The sequence below is a fragment of the Dipodomys merriami genome, unplaced genomic scaffold (assembly GCF_024711535.1).
Source record: "Dipodomys merriami isolate MVZ:Mamm:240054 unplaced genomic scaffold, mDipMer1.0.p SCAF_137, whole genome shotgun sequence".
Classification (NCBI taxonomy): domain Eukaryota; kingdom Metazoa; phylum Chordata; class Mammalia; order Rodentia; family Heteromyidae; genus Dipodomys; species Dipodomys merriami.
The window spans coordinates 337,825-358,338 of NW_027202682.1; the positions used below are offsets into that span (position 1 = coordinate 337,825).

Consider the following 20,514-nt stretch of genomic DNA (forward strand, 5'->3'; position numbering starts at 1 on the left):
GTGGTGTGTGAGGGTGTCTGTGGGTCATGGTGGTGTGTGAGGGTGTCTGTGGGTCATGGTGGTATGTGAGGGTGTCTGTGGGTCATGGTGGGTGTGTGGAGGTGTCTGTAGGTCATGGTGGGTGTTTGTGGGTGTCCATGGGTCCTGGTGGGTGTGTGGGTGTCCATGGGTCATGGTGTGTGTGTGGGTATCTGTGGGTCCTGGTGTGTGTGTGGGGGCGTCCGTGGGTCCTGGTGGGTGTGTGGGGGTGTCTGTTGGTCCTGGTGGGTGTGGGGGTGTCTGTGGGTCATGGTGGGTGTATGAGGGTGTCTGTGGGTCATGGCATGGTATGTGTGGAGGTTTCCGTGGGTCATGGTGGGTGTGTGGGTGTCTGTGGGTCATGGTGGGTGTGTTGGTGTCTGTGGGTCATGGTGGGTGTGGGGATGTCTGTGGGTCCTGGTGGGTGTATGAGGGTGTCTGTGGGTCATGGTGAGTGTGTGGGTGTCCGTGGGTCCTGGTGGGTATGTGGGTGTCCGTGGGTCATGGTGGGTGTGGGGGTGTCCGTGGGTCATGGTGGGTGTGGGGGTGTCTGTGGGTCATGGTGGGTGTGTGGGTGTCCATGGGTCATGGTGGGTGTGGGGATGTCTGTGGGTCCTGGTGGGTGTATGAGGGTGTCTGTGGGTCATGGTGAGTGTGTGGGTGTCCGTGGGTCCTGGTGGGTATGTGGGTGTCTGTGGGTCATGGTGGGTGTGGGGGTGTCCGTGGGTCCTGGTGGGTATGTGGGTGTCCATGGGTCATGGTGGGTGTGGGGGTGTCCGTGGGTCATGGTGGGTGTGGGGGTGTCTGGGTCATGGTGGGTGTGGGGGTATCTGTGGGTCATGGTGGGTGTGTGGGTGTCTGTGGTTCATGGTGGGTGTGTTGGTGTCTGTGGGTCATGGTGGGTGTGGGGATGTCTGTGGGTCCTGGTGGGTGTATGAGGGTGTCTGTGGGTCATGGTGAGTGTGTGGGTGTCCGTGGGTCATGGTGGGTGTGGGGGTGTCCGTGGGTCATGGTGGGTGTGGGGGTGTCCGTGGGTCATGGTGGGTGTGTGGGTGTCCGTGGGTCATGGTGGGTGTGGGATGTCCATGGGTCATGGTGGTAGCAGGAGAGGGCATGTTCTTTGTGCTCTGTCCATTCTTGGGTCCATACACTGTTTCCTTTATTTCAGCATTGCGCTGATTCGTGTTGGCCTAGGTCCTCCAGGTTGTGCTTCAGTATGGTATCTTTGGGCCCTATGCACTTTTGTATTTGCCTTTTCTTTTTGGTACTGGGAATCAACCCCAGAACACTGCCCTTGCTAGGAAGTGCTTTGCCACCGAGCCCAGCCCAGCCCAGTGCACTCTTTTCTAAATGTAATTTTACTGTTATTACTCGGGTGTTATGCAGAGGGCCTGCCACTTCATGAGTCAGGCAATGCGTACACTTCTTTTTGGAATGTCACCCTTCTGTGTGCTTTTCCCCAGTGTCTCCCTCCTGTCCCTGCACAGTTGCATCGCTCATTTTTCACATAGCTTATATTCAATAGCATGATCGTGATTGTTCACCTTTCCTCCCTTCATTTCTGCTCCTTTTTTTTCCCCCCTAAAAGAAAAAACAAAAAAACAAAAAACACCACCACTCCTACTAGTGACCAAAATAACAAACAAAAAAAACCATGTTGGGCTGGGAAGATGGCTCAGTGGTAGAGCGCTTGCCTTGCATGCCTGAGGCCCTGGGTTTGATTCCTCAGCACCACATAAGCAAACAGAAAAAAGCTGGAAGTGGTGCTGTGGCTCAAGTGGTAGAGTGCTAGCCTTGAGCTGAAGAGCTGAGGGACAGCGCCCAGGCCCAGAGTTCAGGCCCTGCAACCGGACCCAAAAAAAAAACAAAAACAAAAAAACCATGTGTCTCTTTCTTGGAATTCATTTTGATAAAAGTATTTTAAGTGTTCGGAGGAGGGGCTGGGAAGGTGGCTCAGTGGAAGAGTGCTTGCCTTGCATGCATGAGGCCCTGGGTTCGATTCTTCAGTACCACATAAGCAGAAAAAGCTGGAAGTGGTGCGGTGGCTCAGGTAGAAGAGTGCTCGCCTTGAGCTGAAGAGCTGAGGCCTGGAGTTCAGGCCCATGAACAACAACAACAAATGTGAGGAAGAGTTTGCCTTTGTGCTCCTCCACTAAGGGCATCCTCCTGTAGTCTTAGCGTCCTGTATAAATTGTCATATAACTGTGTAAGTTTTATTTTAGATCCAACTTCTATGTATAAGAGAAAACATGTACCCTTTGTGTCTGAGCTTGGTTTATCTCACTTAACATGGTTTTATCTAGGTCCATAGATTGTTCTTTAAATGACATAATCTTTTTCTAATGGATGAGTAAAATTCCATTGTGTATATGTACCACATTTTATTTAGCCACTCATGTATCATAGGTCATCTGGGCTCTTTCCAAAACTTGGCCATTGTGAATAGTTCTGCGGTGAACGTGGGTGCGCAAGTGTCTTTGCCATGTGCTGACTTAATGTTTTGAGTAAATGCTTAGGAGTGGTAGGACTGTGTTGTAGGGAAGATCTATGTTTAAGTTTTTTTTTTGGTCCGTTGTGGGGCTTGAACTCAGAGCTTAGGTGTTAAACCTGAGCTTTTTCGATCAAGGCTAGCACTCTGCTGCTTTGATCCACAGAGCCACTTCTAGTTTTCTTGTGGTTAATTGGAGGTATTAGACTTTTCTGTCTAGTCTGGCTTTTGGACTGTGATTCTCAGATCTCAACCTCTTGAGTAGCTAGGATTATAGCATGAGCCACTAACACTGGCCTTCTGTGAGATTTTTTTTTTGACGGTCCTGGGGCTTGAACTCGGGTCCTGAGTGGTATCCCTGAGTCTCTTTGTGCTCAAGGCTAGCACTCCAGTGCCACTTCTGGCTTTTTCTGAGTAGTTTATTGTATTGGAGTCTCACAGACTTTCCTGCCTGGATTAGCTTTGAAGCATGATCCCTAGATCCCTTAGGCTCCTGAGTAGCTAGGATTACAGGTGTGAGCTTCCAGTGCTTGGCTTTTTGTGAGATTTCTTTTTGAAGGGGGGGGGGCCAGTCATGGGGCTTGAATTCAGGGCCTGGGCACTGTCCCTGTGCTCTTCAGCTCAAGGTGAGTGCTCTACCACTTGAGCCACAGCGCCACTTCCAGTTTTCTGAGTGGTTTATTGGAGATAAGGGTCTCATGGACTTTCCTGTCCAGGCTGGCTTTGAATCTTGATCCTCAGATATCAGCCTCCTGAGTAGCTAGGAATATAGGTGTGAGCCACCAGTGCTGGCATTTTTGTGAGATTCTTATTTCCAGTTAACCACCAAAAAGCCAAAAGTAGAGCTGTGCTTCGAGTGGTAGAGTGCTATCCTTGTGCACAAAAGCTCAGTGATAGCACCTAGGCCTTGAGTTCAAGCCCCGTGACTAATACAAAAATACACACATTCATCATACATACATCTTGGACTTTTGCTGACCACTGAAAATAATCTGCCAGTTAAGAGGAACTAGTATGACAGCACACAATGTCCCACCACACTTTTAAACCAGCTGGTACAAGGTGTTCTTCACCCTGGCCCACCAGGGATGGTCTCATGGTACCAGACTGAGCTGGCAGCCCTGCTTAACACTGAAGGTCGGGATCAAAGTGTTCAAACTTTTCTGACCCTGCTGGCTGCTTCTAGACAGGGCCGTTGTTCTAGTGCCTGGGTCTTCCTTTTCTGAGAGGAATACCACCTTAAAATGGGGCTGTTTCCTGTGTTTGGGACTAAGTGCAACACGTTGTTAAGATTGATGTCACTTGTTCCTGTTGGTTTGTTTTTAGCATGGCTTCTTGGGAAGTAGGACTGAGGCCTGTACTTGGCCTAGTTCGCTCCTGATTGGGTCACTTCTCTGTGCTCTGCAGGTCGCGCTCGTGTGGCCAGGCTGTTGTGATGGTGATTGGCGGTGAAGAGCATTTTGAGGACTACGGTGAGGGCAGTGAAGCAGAGCTGTCCCCAGAGACTATGTGCAACGGTGAACTGGACTGCAGCGACCCTTCCTTTCTCACCCCCAGGTGATACCCTGCATTGTGCTTGGTCTTTCTCCCACTCTATCTTAGTTATCGGGAGTTTGCTGAGCTCACAAGTTGGTAGGAGGAGTCTTGCTTTATTCAATGCCATGTCCTTAAACATACCACATTCAGGGATTTTGAGTTTGTGCCGGGGTGAAGGTTGGCTTCATTCCCTTTCACCCAGTCATATGCCCAAGTCACTCCCAACCTCTGCTTCCACGTAGCTCAGAGCTACGCTTGGAACTCAGCCTGTGGGGTTCTGAGTGCTGACTTTGAGGGAGGTTGTAGAATCGCAGGCCAGTCTTTGTATTCACATTTTTAAATTTTTTTTATGGTTATTATAAAGGTGAAGTACTGAGGGGTTACCGTTAGTTACATAAATCAAGAAAAGAACAGATTTCTTTTTGGACAGTGTCCCCCTTTCCCTCACTCCCTCCCAGTTTTGGATTCATATTCTTATAATTACCTGATGTCTTCAAATTCTCTGGAAGATCTGGGTTTAAATAAACGAACTGGGTGCTGGTGGCTCATGCCTGTTATCCTAGCTACTTAGGACTGGGATTCAAGCCAGACTGTTTATCTCCAGTTGGCCACCAATAAGCCAGAAGTGAAGCTGTGGTTCAAGTGATAAAGTGCTAGCTTTGAATAAAAAAGCTCAGAGACAGTGTGCAGGCCTTTTTTAAAAAATAAAAATAAATAAGCTGAATGGTATCTAGTCAACAAGACCATTACTTTCTCTTAGGGCTATGACATCTAGTCAACAAGACCATCACTTTCTCTTAGGGCTATGCCTGAGGAGATACAGCAGAATTCAGAGTCTACTTGGCTTCGTTGCAGACAGGGGACCTGGGCCGCCAGCTCTTATCCGCATTGCACCCGCCCCTAGGTCTTTGTAGAGCCCAGATCTGGTTGGAGGTACCATCTGTGTTGCTGCTTCTCCCTTTTTCTCCTGGGCCCTGAAATCCTCTCCAGCAGCAGAGTCTCAACATCGGTAAAGCTGCTGTTTGTTGTCGTAGCTAGAGCTGTGGAGGTCAGTGTCAAGAAGGCCGGCCCCTAACTGAGCCAGGATTCCTCTTCTTACCCGGGTGCCTCCTCCAAGCTGCTGTTCGCTGTGGGCAAGCCCTCTAAGGCATCCCTGCCTGCTCTCCCTTCTGAGAAGAGACATTGGTGGGAAACAGTGGGCTCCTCCACAAAAGCGGGCATTCTGAGTCCCTGTCTGTCCTGCTGTGGCACGCTTCCTATCTGTCTCTTGTCTAGGTTTTTTCATTACTTTCTGTCTAAAGTAGAATTTCCCTGCTACGTATTATGTTTTCCTCTCACCCTTCTTTAAATCAACTTCCAGATTAGTTTCCAACAGTCTGTGGCTCCCAGTGCCTTAGGGATGGCATTGCCTCCTAGACCTTGGTTTCTGAGACCAGAAACATCACTGTGCACTCGTGCTACCAAGAACCCATTGGTAGGAAGTCACAGGAGGCCAACTAGCAGCACAGAGGATAAATTCCAGTTGTCTTTTGTTTTTGTTTTGTGTTCTAGGCCTGAACTCAGGGCCCAGGTGCTGTGCCTTAGGATTTTTTTTTTTTTTTTGGTCAGTCCTGGGACTTGAACTCAGGGCCTGGGCGCTGTCCCTGAGCTTCTTTTGCTCAAGGCTAGTGCTCAACTACTTGAGCCACAGCTTTTTCTATGTATGTGGTACTGGGGAATCGAACCCAGGGCTTCATACATGCTAGGCAAGCCTTCTACCATTAAGCCACGTTCCCAGTTTCACAGATGTGCATGCGGAGATTTGGCTTTGGCCCTTGATCCTCAGATCTCAGTCTCCTAAATAGCTAGGATTATATATATTGAGCTACCAGCACCCAGCTAACTTCTAAAGGTTTTATTTTTGTTTTTAACACAGATCTGCTGATGGTGTACCATCTAGACATTGTTCTTGATCTTGATAGTTTCTGAGATAGTTAACTAAAATACTACCGTGAGTTGTGGCATGTTACTATAATCCCAACACTTGACAGGCTGAGGCAAGAAAATGAGGGGTTCAAGGCCAGCCAGGACTGTGTATTGAGAGCTTCCTCAAAACCACAAAAGCACAGTGCTCCCTGGAGGCACCTTTGCTGCCACATAGATCCACTTACGCAGAGAGGAATGCTGTGTGCTCCTTACCTTCTCGTCAGGCAGGTTTTTGTTTCCTAGCGAGGCTCTTGCTGACCTGTGAGGGCAGGTGTTGCAGAGCCCTGCTAGGGATGGTAGATACCACAGGCTCCTTGGACGGATGTAGGGGAGCCTCCCACAGCTCCTTCTCTTCCAGCCTGCTTTTGTCTAGCACCTGTCCCATCCTCCTCATGGCACAGATAGCCTGACAAACCCTTTCCTCTTATGACCTTACACTCTGTCTCTCTAGTTCCGACCCACTTGCTTCAAAGCTGCGCAACATCCTCACTGATGAGGCCTTTGAGTTTTACTGTAGCCAGTGCCACAAACAAATCAACCGCCTTGAGGACCTTTCTGCCCGCCTGAATGATCTTGAGATGAATAGGTAACACTAGCGCATGGCCTTGCTTTGTTCTAGGGGTGAGGGAGACTTTGGCGGTCACTGCCTCCATGCTGAGCTGACCCAGGGTGCTCCGGCTGTGATTACCCTGACCAGCCTGAACGCCCGACCCAAAGAGGGTTCCAGACAGTGGGACTCTTCCTTCATTCGGGCCCCTTCCTGCATGCCCTGAGCTGTGCCTGTTACTCTTTTCCGCGCCCCTGTGCATGTGGTAGTCTTGCTAGCCATAGTCTTTGTGGGAAGAAACAGTCCAGTGTGCAAGAGGTCACGCCTTGCATCTTAGTTTAAAAAAAATCAACTGGGCGCTGGTGGCTCTCGCCTGTCATCCCAGCTACTCAGGAGGCTGAGATCTGAGCATCGCGGTTCAAAGCAGCCTGGGCAGGAAAGGCCGTGAGACTCTTATCAAAGTCACCAGAAAACCGGAAGTGGCGCTGTGGCTCAAGCGGTAGAGTACTAGCCTTGAGCTGAAGAGCTGAGGGACAGCGCCCAGACCCAGAGTTCAGGCCCCACAACCAAAAAAAAAAAAAAAAAAAATCTCCTTAACTGAGTCACATTAGGGAGAAGTGGGGAATTTAAAATTCTTTGAAGCAGATGTGTGACCAGCTTTCTGCAGTCTAGGCTAATCCAGATGGTGTGTGCTGTGGGACCCTCTGTTCTGTAAGGGGGCTGTAGTCTGCCCATGGTGCAGGCCTGGTGTGGCTACTCTGCCATCAAGGCTGGGCCCCATGCTCCCCTACGCCTAGGAGCTGTGCCTGCTCTTCCCCCTGGCCAGTTCTGTTTTTCTTCTTACCTGGTAGTTTGTATCCCATCCCTTTGTTCTCTCTCTAAGCCCAAACAAACCAGCACTCGAGGGAGCTACAATTTCACAAACCTGTTGGGGGAAGATTTTCAGGTCATTTACTTACTTTGACATACCCTGGGCGTGCTGTTGGTTTAGCTTGTAGTGTTGACCAGTGCCTGGCGGGTGTTGGCCCTGTGAGCCTCTGGCTGAAGAGGAGGTGTGCCACACATGGTACTCTATGCAGTTGCTCCAGGTGCGCAGGCTGGTGCGGGACACATGTGCTGTGGGCTTCATGCAGCCATCCAGGATGGTCTCCTAGAAGAGGCCTTGAGCTAGTGGAAGAGTTTGTGTAGACTATCTGATGTACAGTGGGGTCTTGGCCACCTTAACAAGCAGAAACTCTTCCAGGGGTGTCCCTGGAAGGCTTGAGGAAATCTGGTGGTGATTTCAAGACTTACTGGCTTGCAGTTTTTTGTTTTTAATTTTTTTGTTTTTTGTTTTTAACTTTATTTTATTTTATTTTTGGTTGGTCATGGGGCTTGAACTCTGAGCCTGGGTGCTGTCCCTCAGCTCTTCAGCTCAAGGCGAGCGCTGTACCGCTTGAGCCACAGCGCCACTTCTGGTTTTCTAATGGTTTATTGGAGATAAGAATCTCACGGACTTTCCTGCCCGGGCTGGCTTTGAACCGCGATCCCCAGATCTCAGCCTCCTGAGTAGCTGGGATGACAGGCGTGAGCCACCAGCGCCCGCCTGGCTTGCGTGTTAGAGAAGCCAGTTTTCCTGTTACATCTTCAGCTAGGCATTTTGTGTGCTGTTCTGGGCAAGCGAGGAACTATGTGCTCCTTTGTTGGAGTGCAGCGTGTTATAAAAGAAGAAATGTGTCTCAACTCTTGCTCTCCAAACACTTTTTTTTTTTTTTTTTTTTTTTTTTGGTCAGTCGTGGGGCCTGAACTCTGGGCCTGGACTCTGTCCCTCAGCTCTCTCCAAAGATTTTGACATGGAGATGATAATCTCTTGCCCTGCTGAGAACCTGCCTCCACATGAGCCTGGCCTTGTGGGGTGGTGGATGTGGCTTAGCACAAGCAGCAAGCCCACTGGGGTCTTTTCACCCTACGAGGTTCTGCTCAAGTGGGCAGACTGTGAAGCCACATGAGGAACAGGAGTGTGAGTCCTGTGTCCTGGTCTCCATGGATCACTTCACAGTAGCTCCATGGTCACACTGTATGTATGATAAAGGGGCTTAGGCTAAACCTTCCCTAGAGTCTTTGGAGTCATGTCTAGTGGGCTGTGTCTACAGATGCTTGAGAATCTCCGTGGAAACAATTAATTTTATAGGAACTGAAGTCTTTTCTACCCAGAGATGTACCCATGCAGAGGCTGACAGATACACTGCAGTCTGCCCTCACGCATTGTTTAGGAAATGCGATCAATATCTGCATCTACAGACCTGGAAGACCATGAGAAACTGAGTGGCAAAGACATCATACCTGCTGTGCTCTCAGGATTAAGGTCTACCATGTACAACTTGGTAGAAGGCTTTATTTGGGCTGCCAATCTCTGTGTTCCTGTCTCCTGAGCTGCTGAACATCGGCAGAGCTGAGCCCAGTGGGCTAAAAGGGTTGCATCGTCACTCCAGTGCCCTCTACTGGTAAATCGTAACATTGCAACAGAAAATGAGTCCCTGGTGCCAATGTATTTCCCCAGAGCCAATATTAAGAATTTGACCCAAGGCCACAGGTATTGAACCTATGACTGGCGCAGCCTACAACGCAGCAGGTAGATTTGGCTCTCAAAAGAGATGGGGAGGCTGGTGAGGCATGGCTCCAGTGCTCAGAGATAAGTCAGACTTCTGCTGGTTCAGTAGGGAGGTGATACTATGGGATACAGAAACAAGAGGTGCATTTGGCTAAACTAGATGGACAACATGTATGTGTTATTGGACTGGCTTCAGGAATGGTTTCTCGAATCCCTTGTCCCATAGGTGTTTTGAGTATGAAGTATTGGGGCCAACCATGACAGGTTCTCCTGTCACAGGCAGGCCTGTGTCTTGTTTCACTGGGAACCTTTGGTGGCCAAGTATGGGTGGGCCATGGTGTAGCTTGAGAGCCATTTGTTATGAGATGATACGTGGAGGCTTGGGGCCCAGCCCTGACCTCCAGTCTGGAATTCTGGGTCTTGCTGAGTGTGTGTTCTGCGCATAGAGCCCTGCCTGGGACCGGGGACTGCATGCTTAAATCCGCTGTCTCCTCAGCCTGCGCTTCCTGTTTCCTCCTGCCCTTCTCTCTGCTCCCTGACATGATTTTCCTGTTTGTTTGGTTTTTGCACAGCCCAGCCAAGCGGCTCTCGAGCAGGAAGGTGGCAAGGTAGGCAGAGCCTCGACTTTTTTACTGAATGTTGACAGCTATACTTTAAAAACGAAATAAACATTTTAGCTGGGTATTGGTAGCTCATACCTATAATCCTAGCAACTCAGAAGATAGATCTGAGAATCACAGTTTGAAGCCAGCCCGGGCAGGAAAATCCATGAGACTGTTCGCTTCAGTTAACCACCAAAAAGCCTAGAGAGAAGCTGTGGCTCAAGTGGTAGAGCACAAAAGCTCAGGGACAGCACCCAGTCCCTGAGTTCAAGCCCTAAAAGAAAAACATTTTAGAAATATCTCTCTTAGGCACTGGGAAGGTGGCTCAGTGGTAGAGCGCTTGCCTTGCATGCATGAGGCCCTGAGTTCGATTCCTCAGCACCACATAAGCAGAAAAAAAAAGCCAGAAGTGGTGCTGTGGCTCAAGTAGTAGAGCGCTAGCCTTGAGCTGAAGAGCTGAGGGACAGTGCCCAGGCCCAGAGTTCAGGTCCTATGACTGACAAAAAAAAAAAAAAAAGTTACCTGGTTTGGGATGGAAACTCACTTGAAGGATTGGGTTATGGGAGGGATTTCCAGGGCAGATTTGATACCTTCTAGTACTACATATTTCCTGTGCGTGCTGCGTTCCCTGTATCTGCTGTCGGCCAGGTGTATAAGGTACACCCAAGTGAGGGGCTGACCTCTCAGAACCCAGTCAGTCTTGCTTTGCTGCCCAGCCTGTTTCTGTTCTGCGGAGGTGACGTTAGGTCCTAAAGCTATTTGTTGGGTTTTGGTTGAAGGTGAGGGCACCTGGGCTGTCCAGTGGTGTCTTCATTGAAGTCAGCGTTCAGGATCTGTAAAATGCTGGAGTGTTTCCCCAAGCTACTGCTGGAGTCAGTGCTGCCCAGGCCTCTGTCGGGCCCGAAGACTTCCCCTCAGGAACCATTCCCTCCCGTCCCCGCTCACCCCCTTGTAGGATATCCCCCAGCTTTGTGGCTGTGGTCTTGGGCAGGTCTTCCCAGAACCTGCAAGTTCCTCTATTTGTTTCAAGGTTGAATCTCTGCCTTCTTTCACGTTTTGCCCTACTTATTCCTTCACATTATTTGCACAGCACATCTTCTGTAGATTCTTGAGTAAAGAGGTACCAGGTGATAACTCTTGAGACCTTGTGAGTGATGTTTTTTTTCTTTTGTTCTGTTTTTGTTTTTTTGTTTTTTGTTTTTTGTTTTTGCTGGTCATGGGGCTTGAACTCTGGGCTGTGGGCGCTGTCCCTCAGCTCTTCAGCGTAAGGCTAGTGCTCTACCACTTCCAGTTTTCTAATAGTTTATTGGAGAGTTTCACAGACTTTCCTGCCTGGGCTGGCTTTGAACCATTATCCTCAGATCTCAGCCTCCTGAGTAGGATTACAAGCGTGAGCCACCAGCACCCGGCTAGTGCTGGGTTTTTAACTTAGACTCCTATGCTTGCCAATCAGCTAAGCAGGTGCTTTACCATTTGGGCCATGTCCTTAGCCCTGTTTTGCTTTAGTTGTTTTTGGATAGGTTCTCACATTTTTGTCTAGGTTGGCATGGACAAATGAGTCTCCTACTTCTGCCTCCTAGTAACTAGGATTAGAGATGGCTGCTGTCCCTGAGCTCTTTTACTCAAGGCTAATGTCCTGCCACTTGGAGCCACAGGTCCATATCTGGTTTTTGAATGGTTAATTGGAGATAAGAGTCTCAGGGACTTTTCTGCCCAGGCTGGCTTTGAATAGGGATCCTCAGATCTCAGCCTCCTGAGTAGCTGGGATTACAGGGGTGAGCCACCGCAGCCTGGTGGGGATATCACTTTTTACTGGGCTGTTGAACCTTGATCTCCTAACCTCTGCCTCTGGGACAGCTGATTCAAGCTGCTCCTTGGATGCCCATACACTGGCATGGCTTTGCTTGTGCCCTTTGCTCTGGAGTAAGAATGCCCTTGCTGTGGTTTCTGGTCTAGGATTGTTGCTAAGAGGATTAAATTACTGTGTTCTAATTTTTGTTTCTTTGTGACTTTTTCTCACTGTAGAAGCTTTTCAGATGTTTTCTTTATCCCTAAAACCATAAATACAAGCCAGATGCCTGTGGCTCATGCCTGTATTCCTAGATACTAGAGGCTAAGATCTGAGGGTCGTAGTTCAAAGCCAGGCCCCGCAGTGGAAAGTCCATGGAACTCTTATCTCCAATAAACCACTCAGAAAACCAGAAGTGGCGCTGTGATAGAGCACTTGGCTTGAGTGAAGAGTGCAGGGACAGCGCCCAGGCCCAGAGTTCAAGCCCCACGACGTACCAAAAAAAAAAAAGACCATAAATATAATCGTAAAGATCATAATGAGTCTGGTTTTGTCCATTTCTATGGGTCTTTTCCCACAGATCTGACATGCCTGGTCTGCTTGTCCTAATTCCTCTTCATATCCTGCAGCTCTTACGGCCTGCTCAAGGGCTGATGTCTAGAGGGGGCAGAAGCCAGGGTTGCACTGTGCTCTTAGTAATAAGACCAAAGTCAGGGTCAGAATGGTACAAACACATGGCTACTGGTAAGAACGCAGTCCAGCCATCTCCTGTCAGCCCCCAGCCTCTGGGGCCCAGGCCGGCTTTGTGTCTAGAGATGCACTGCTAAGAGGAGAGGAGCTTCATGGCTCTGCAAATCTGGGTGGTAAAGAGCTACATCTTTTTTTTTTTGTTGGTCATGGGTCTTGAACTCTGGGCCTGGGCGCTGTCCCTCAGCTCTTCAGCCCAAGGCGAGCACTCTACCACTTGAGCCACAGCGCCACTTCCGGTTTTCTAGTGGTTTATTGGAGATAAGAGTCTCATGGACTTTTCTGCCCAGGCTGGCTTTGAACCATGATCCTCAGATCTCAGCCTCCTGAGTAGCTAGGATGACAGGCATAAGCCTCCGGTGCCTGGCAAACTACATCTTTTGAACTACTCTCCAAGAATTTCTTTTCTCTTTACAGACACCTTTGGTATAAATAGGCCCAACTTGTGGGTATTCACAGTGAGATTTACAGAGCAGAAGCGTATTCTGTAGTGTACCTGCAGAACATAAATGCATTTAAACGTGTGCAGATTTTAATCTGTCCAAGGTTTTCCCTTCTGGGAATTCTGGGGAGAGCCCCAGAATTCTTGGGAAACACAAAGCAGCTTTCCCACAATCCACTTTGCAGAAGCGTTCACCTCTTTGTAGGTGCATTGTGGCTGAGGTGATGCCTTGGCAGAAGCGTTCACCTCTTTGTAGGTGCGTTGTGGCTGAGGTGATGCCTTGGCGGTGCCAGCTGTGCCTCTGACCAACATGCGTCTTTCCCTGACCTGACCGTCCTTTACTATCTGTAGAGATGGAGCTGGCGCCCTCCATGAGGCACCTGACGGGTCAGGTCCGGCTGGACCCTCAGCAGGTCCATTGGCTAAAGATAGGTCTTGGAGTTCCAGCACCTCATTATCCTCCTGCTCGCCTTTACCTGCCTCCCACAATCCCTTTTCCTGTTGGCCTCCTCACTAGGGAAGGATAAGTGAAGAATTCTCCTTTCCTCATGGGTTAAAAAACAAAAAAGCACTTCTGCTAGGCAACCATGCTGAGTGGTTGGGGACAGTGTGCTCTCCCTGTCCTGTGGTCTCTGCGTCTGAGGTAGGCAGCTCCCTGCCTGAGAGTGGTTTCACATTGAGTTGATTGTCCTGGGAGGTACGGAGCGATGACTGGCCAACACAGTGTCCATCAGCAAGCACCCTTTCAAGAGTCTAAGGAACCCAAAGTAGGTCCAGGGAACACTGGGTACCCCTATCAAGTCTGCACATATAGGTTTGTGGCTCTAGGAACAAAGGTGCCACCTTTCTTTTCTATTCACTAATGAGGTAGACATTTTCATGTAGTTATCACTAGCAGTTAGTTGAATTCTTTTACTGGGCTTCATCCTTAGCAAAACTGTCTACAAACATCCTCTTGTTTCAGCCTCATACTGGCTGCCGGAAGTTCCTTGCTGAGGGAGAGGAAGAGGAAGGCAGAGAGGGCTAGAGGCTTTTGAGGGTCACACGACTCTGGACTCAGACTTGTCAGGTTTGGGGCCTGGGTTAGTATTGGAGTTTCCAGGGCATGAGAAGACCATAAGATGCAAGCTTTGCTGTTATTCGTATGTCCAGACACATCTATAAGGATTTTAGACACTATAACATCATAAGGAAGTTAGTTTGGCACTTAACCAAGACATCAGCAGCTGGGAAGTAGTCCCTACCCAGTGGACTACAGGGTCAGGATTCCCTATTGACCTGGGTAGATCAAAATCCTGTCTACTGATATTGTTGCTGTAGAGGACATGTGCATCTTGGGCTTCTAGGGCCCATGGCTTCTCTTAGGACCCAAAACTGTCACAGCCCAAGGGTGCACTTGTCAACAAAGTGGTTAATGCCTATACTTTCAGCCCTCAGGTGGCTGAGGAGGAGTGAGGTAGGATTGTGAGTTTGAGGCCACCCTGGGCTATGCGCTAGACCCTCACTCAAAAAATAAAAAAGTAAGCCAGGCGCTGGTGGCTCACGCCTGTCATCCTTGCTACTCAGGCTGAGATCCGAGGATCACGGTTCAAAAAGCCAGCCAGGACAGAAAAGTCCATGAGACTCATCTCCAATAAACCACCAGAAAATCGGAAGTGGCGCTGTGGCTCAAGTGGCAGAGCGCTCGTCCTGAGCCGAAGAGCTGAGGGACAGCGCCCAGACCCAGAGTTGATACCCCATGACCAATAAACAAACAGATAAATGTGTGTGTGTGTGTGTGTGTGTGTGTGTGTGTGTGTGTGTGTGTGTGTGTGTGTGTGTGTGTGTGTGTGTGTGTGTGTGTGTGTGTGTGTGTGTGTGTGTGTGTGTGTGTGTGTACACCCCATGACCAATAAACAAACAGATAAATGTGTGTGTGTGTTTAAAATGAATCCTTATGGGTGTCCTGTACAGGAGTCAAAATCTTGAATTAACGTTTGATGGGCCTCCATCATGTTGAGAAATGATGTATTTTATTGCGCCCAAGTACAAAGTACGTTTGTCCCATTAGCTGACGGGGAGGGAGGTCGTACTGTTAGGGTCCAAAGAACAATGGGAGGACTCTGACCAGAGTGCAGCCTGCTCACTTCCAGCCCCTTGGTAAAGGCAGCTTACATGGAGAACCTCTCGTTCAATGCTTTGCTCAGGAGACTCCCCGCCCCCCAGCCAGGAGTAGAGGCCTCTGCCCTGTCATAATGCAAACCACTTTTGAGGAGGATTTGGAAGTGCTGGCATTAGAAGAGCTTGTCCTTTGGTTTTTCCCATTCTTTCCCCTACTGTGGACTCTCTTCCATAGGTACCTGCACCAGTCGGGGGCTCTGACTATGGAGGCCCTGGAGGACCCTCCCCCAGATCCCGCAGAGGGCCTAGAGGAAGACATTGCTGACAAGGTAAGCTATGGGAAATGGGAGCCGAGGACCCTGTGTGTTGGGGATGTTGCTGGCATCTGAGAACCTGTGGTTTGTCTGAGACGCTCGCCAGCCATTGGGGACACTTGGCCTTGCCCTGGCCTTGAGAAACTGTCAGGACAGCTCAGAAAGCCATGGCGTCATCAGTTGCTGGTTAGCTCTTCTGGGTCAGCCTGATATTCCTCAGTGAGGTCTGTAAGGGGTCCAGCGGCTCTGAGGCAAAGAGGGCACTCTGTGGCACCTGGGCAGAGCCAGCCAAAAGAAACGGGACGGAGCAGTGGGATCTACAGAACCTGGTGCCCCATCTCCGGCATGACTGGGTGCCTGTGTGTACCTTTGAGTCCATTCAGGACGGCAGCATCAATGGGATAACAGAGAGTCATCTGCCCAGGGCCAATGGAGACAAGACCAGGATACCTGGGGATTGGAAAGCAGCCAGGCCACTTGGCTGTAAATGGCACAGAGCCACAACATCAGGAATGGCTGTTTTCCTGGGGACTTAGCTCAAGTCCAGCAGTGAGGCAGTGGGCATCACTGGTCAGACCACTCCCCAGGGGCAGTCTGAGCCGTGGAGGGGGTGGCCACCCACCTGCTTCCCTCTGTACCCACCGTCCCTCTGCGGCAAGCCCCTTCTCTGTGGCATCTGGCATTCTGTAGACTAGAGAAAAGTCCTTTCTCTTCTTCCCTTCTTCCTACTGAGAGTTCCTGAGGGAGGGAGGAGCTAAAACTTGGTTTTTGTCCTTCCCGTCCCATAGGTCCTGGCCTCCTCTATGTATTTTGTCCTGCAGAGTAGGGCTCTTAAAGGTGGCAGTGCTGACCCACAGTGGGCCATGTACCAGTCAGAAGGTGCTCCTGGTCCCCACCACCTCGGAGGCCCCTTGTGTTCACCCTTGTGACTGCAGTCTGATTACAGAATAGTTGCTGAGCAGGGTTCTTGGGGGTGGAGTAGGGTGTGGACTCTTCTGCCTCTCTGTACTTACTTCTGAAGCCATCCTCTCATTATTGAGGTTGTCTTCTTGGAGAGGAGGGTGTCAGAGCTGGAGAAGGACAGCGTGGCTGCTGGGGAGCAACATGGCCGGCTGAGGCAGGAGAACCTCCAGCTAGTGCACAGGTGAGTAAGCACCTTAACCGCCTTGAACACACGATGTGATAGGCTCTCGTGGCTGAGAGCTACTGAAGTGCAAAGGCAAGGGTCTGGGTGCCGGTGGCTACGCAGGAGGCTGAGATCCGGGACATCATGATTTGACGCCAGCCCAGGCAGAAGTTTTTGAGACCCTGTCTACAAAGTTAACAGCAAAAAGCAGAGCTGGAAGCATGGCTCAAGTAATAGCAGACAACTGGGAATGTAGCCTAGTGGTAGAGCGCTTGTCTAGCTTGTGTGAAGCCCTGGGTTCCATTCCTCAATACCACATACACAGAAAAATCCAGAAGTGGTGCTGTGGCTCAAGTGGTAGAGTGTTAGCCTTGAGCAAAAGAAGCTCAGGGACCGTGCCCAGGCCCAGAGTTCAAGCCCCACCGACAAAAAAAAAAAAAAAATTATCCAGTGAATTGGCGAGAAAGGTGGCTCAGTGTTAGAGCGCTCGCCTTGAGCTGAAGAGCACAGGGACAGTGCCCAGGTCCAGAGTTCAAGCCCCACGACCAACAAAAAAAAAAAAAGGATGTGCTCATCCCCACTCTACCCTGCCTGCAGGTGCTGGCTTAGTAGGGCTGGGTGTGCCAGGTTAGAAGTAAGGCTCCTGGGGGTTAGAGATGTGCTCCGATGCTAGCTGATCCGTGTGCAGAAGCCTGCACTGCTGGTTCTCTCCAGCCTCTATGTGGTGAGTTGAGGCTCACTGTTTTCTATGATTAGTGCTTAGAGTTTAGCCTATAACTCTAGGAAACTTACCTCTCTAGTTTTAGAACCTTTTTGGTCTCTCTACTCAATCTCTCTTCAATTCTTTTTTTTTTTTTTTTTTTTTTTTTTTGGGTCCAGTCGTGGGGCCTGAACTCTGGGCCTGGGTGCTGTCCCTCAGCTCTTCAGCTCAAGGCTAGCGCTCTACCACTTGAGCCACAGCGCCACTTCCAGCTTTTTTCTTATGTGGTGCTGAGGAATCGAACCCAGGGCCTCAGGCATGCAAGGCAAGCGCTCTACCACTGAGCCACCTTCCCAGCCCCATCAATCTCTCTTCAATTCTTTTGATCATAATAAACCTAAAACTTCCCTCCCATTTCATTTTCCTAATTTCTGATTTTGACTTTTTGTCCCTGTTCTCTCTTAGCCAGGCAGCCCAGATAGAAAAGTTCACAAGATTCTTATTTCCAACTAACTACCAAAAAAGAAAAAAGCAGGACTAGAAATGCAGCTCAAGTGGTAGCATACCAGCCATAAACAATCAAGTAGCACTGAGTTCAAGCCCCAAAACTGACAAAAAATAAAATAGATAAATCTTCAGTTTCCCTCACCAACTCTTCTGTTGAATTAAAGCTTTTGCTAGGTATGGTGCCTTGGGTCTGTAAGCCCAGCTCCTTTGGAAGCAGAGATACGGAAAGTCTCGGTGTGGGGCCATCCTAGACAAAAAGTTATGACTCCCTCCCACACATTCATCTGAATACAAAATAATCTGGATCTTGTGGTACGTGTCTGCCACCTCCGCTGTGATGAAGGCAAATAGGGTTGTGGGCCCCTGTGGTCTTGTGCATGCTAAGCAAGGGCTTTACGACTGAACCACACCCCTAACCCACAGCCTCATAGTTTCATTATTTTCTGCCAGTCCTGAGGCTTGAACTCCTCAGGGTCTGGGTGATGTCCCTAAGCCTCTTTGTGCTTAAGGCTAGTGCTCTACCACTTGAGTGGCAGCACCACTTCTGGCTTTTTCTGAGTTTGAGCCATGATCCTCAGATCTCAGCCTCCTGAGTAGCTAGGATCACAGCCACCAGCACCCAGCTCCCTCATAGTTTTAGTTTCTGAGAATTACTTTTGTCTTCCTCTCACAGTGTGGTGCTCATATTTCTTGGTAGCATTAGACATAGAGGTTCCCATGTGCCCAGCAGCTAGCCCCACATTCAGCCTGGATGTGGCTAGAAGCTTTGCCATAACTTTAACACACCATTGCTGAAACCCAGACTTTCCTCTGCATGCTGCAAGGTTGGTGGCCAGCTGTCACATTCGTTACCTGCAGAGGGTGGCACCCCGTGGACCCAGTGCGCTCTGGCCCCTCTGAGGCAGAGTGTGAGGACAACCCAGCCATGTGTTACAGCCCAAGGAGCAGGACCTGGGAACAGACACCATGTAGGCTTGCAGGCATGTTCATGTGAACCCTACTTTGCCTTTAGAGCTAATGCCTTAGAGGAACAGCTGAAGGAGCAGGAGTTGAGAGCCAGTGAGATGGTCCTGGAAGAGGCCCGGAAGCAGAAGGAGCTCTTGTGCAAAATGGAGCGCGAGAAGAGCATCGAGATTGAAAACCTGCAGGCCAGGTGAGCGAGGGAGGTCCTGCAGGCCAGGCAGGCGAGGGAGGTCCTGCAGGCCAGGCGGGTGAGGGAGGTCCTGCAGGCCAGGCAGGCGAGGGAGGTCCTGCAGGCCAGGTGGGTGAGGGAGGTCCTGCAGGCCAGGCAGGCGAGGGAGGTTCTGCAGGCCAGGTGGGTGAGGGAGGTCCTGCAGGCCAGGTGGGCGAGGGAGGTTCTGCAGGCCAGGTGGGTGAGGGAGGTCCTGCAGGCCAGGCGGGTGAGGGAGGTCCTGCAGGCCAGGCAGGCGAGGGAGGTCCTGCAGGCCAGGTGGGTGAGGGAGGTCCTGCAGGCCAGGCGGGTGAGGGAGGTCCTGCAGGCCAGGCGGGTGAGGGAGGTTCTGCAGGCCAGGTGGGTGAGGGAGGTTCTGCAGGCCAGGCGGGTGAGGCTCCAGGCAGGCGAGGGAGGTCCTCCACAACCTGGGAAGGAGCCCCACTGTGGCAAAGGGGGGACTTGTAAAGACCAGAACCTCAATCCTTTCCTAAAAGTCCCTGAACCGACGCCTGTCCTTCTGTGTTCCACATCGACACAGCAGCCTTAGCCAGGCAGCAGCCTGGGCCTGTGGCCTCAGCTGCTCACCCAAGCCGAGGAGCTCAAGGCCAGCATGGGTAGTAGAACCAGATGCTAAATTTTAAAAAAAAAAAAAGTTTTTTTTAAAGAATTTACAGAATTCCTTTTGGGCTCCATGGAACTGATGCTATGGCCATTTGTACATTAACTGCCACTCTGCAAGGGGTGCCAGATAACAGAAATGTACACCTTATATGGAGGTGAAGTGGTCAGGAGCAAAACCAGGGGCCTTTGTAGCACACATGAGCAGCGGGGAGATGGGGAGAAGGCCCAAGGCTACCCCTCAGAGCAACTGCCAACGGAATGTGCAGACTTGCTTTAAGGAGTGGGGGCTGGACCCAGCCGGTGATGTAGGAGGCCTTTGGGTGTCAAGTAAGTATGGTGAGAAGGCCCTGGTCTTCAGTGAAATTCCCCAAACCTACCACCCCCATCTCACCACAAAGAAACCTGGACACTCAGTGTGAGCTGCCTTCTTCAGAGGACACGGCCAGGGCACTTGGCACTGTCCAGCTCACAGGAGGGACGACTGGGGGACAAAGGGATGTGAGGCTGTGCCGTGGCATCCGTAGATGGAGTGTGTTAGTAGTGTCTCCCTGCCGAGTGTGGCACAGCACATTCTGAGCCGTGGCAGCACCAGAGAGCCTGCAGGGACCCTGGGAAAGCCTGTGACTTCCCTATAAACCTGAAGTTATTCCCAAGCCCAAACTGAACTTAAAATCTGTCTGGTGTTAACAGAAAAGTGTTGGTCTAGAGCTGGGTGCTGGTGGCTCACACCTGTAATCCTAGCTACTCAGGAGGCTGAGATCTGAAGATTGTAGTTTGAAGCCAGCTCAGGGAGCAAAGTCCATGAGACTCTTATCTCTAACCAGAAAAGGACTGGAAGTGGGAAGTGGTAGCATGTCAGCAGAAAAAGTCAAATGAGAGTGAGAGGCTCTGAGCCCTCTGCCTCTCTCTCTCTCTCTCTCTCACACACACACACACACACTCACTCAAAGCTTTCTGTAAGGCTTTGACTTTCCTTGGTGAGTTCAGGACTGGCCACAGCAAGTGGAGGTCACAGTGCAGCTTCCTGCCAGGGCTCCCCCAGATCTTGACACCTTTTTGGGGATTCGGTCCGAACCTCCTCTTTGTGCCCCAGGCTGCAGCAGCTGGATGAGGAGAACAGTGAGCTGCGGTCCTGCACACCCTGCCTGAAGGCCAACATCGAGCGTCTGGAGGAGGTGAGCCACTGACCCCTCGCAGTGTATTGGGCTGTCCAAAGTCGGCAGAGCTCTGCCCGCAGGGGGTTTCCCC

At 50.4% G+C, this 20,514-nt stretch overlaps 1 protein-coding gene across 5 annotated transcripts in view; it reads left to right on the plus strand.

The window, feature by feature from the left end:
* Window positions 1-20,514, plus strand: part of LOC138825342 (rab11 family-interacting protein 3) — a 61,374-nt gene that overhangs the window by 37,493 nt on the left and 3,367 nt on the right. For 3 of the 5 annotated variants that reach the window (XM_070019761.1, XM_070019758.1, XM_070019760.1), the window contains 7 exons: window positions 3,914-4,063; window positions 6,459-6,593; window positions 9,717-9,752; window positions 15,060-15,153; window positions 16,179-16,282; window positions 18,484-18,624; window positions 20,360-20,441. In XM_070019761.1, the coding sequence (XP_069875862.1) occupies window positions 3,914-4,063; window positions 6,459-6,593; window positions 9,717-9,752; window positions 15,060-15,153; window positions 16,179-16,282; window positions 18,484-18,624; window positions 20,360-20,441 (742 nt within the window). The remainder of the gene's footprint in view (window positions 1-3,913; window positions 4,064-6,458; window positions 6,594-9,716; window positions 9,753-15,059; window positions 15,154-16,178; window positions 16,283-18,483; window positions 18,625-20,359; window positions 20,442-20,514) is intronic. The other 2 variants (XM_070019762.1, XM_070019759.1) reach the window with 2 other exon arrangements.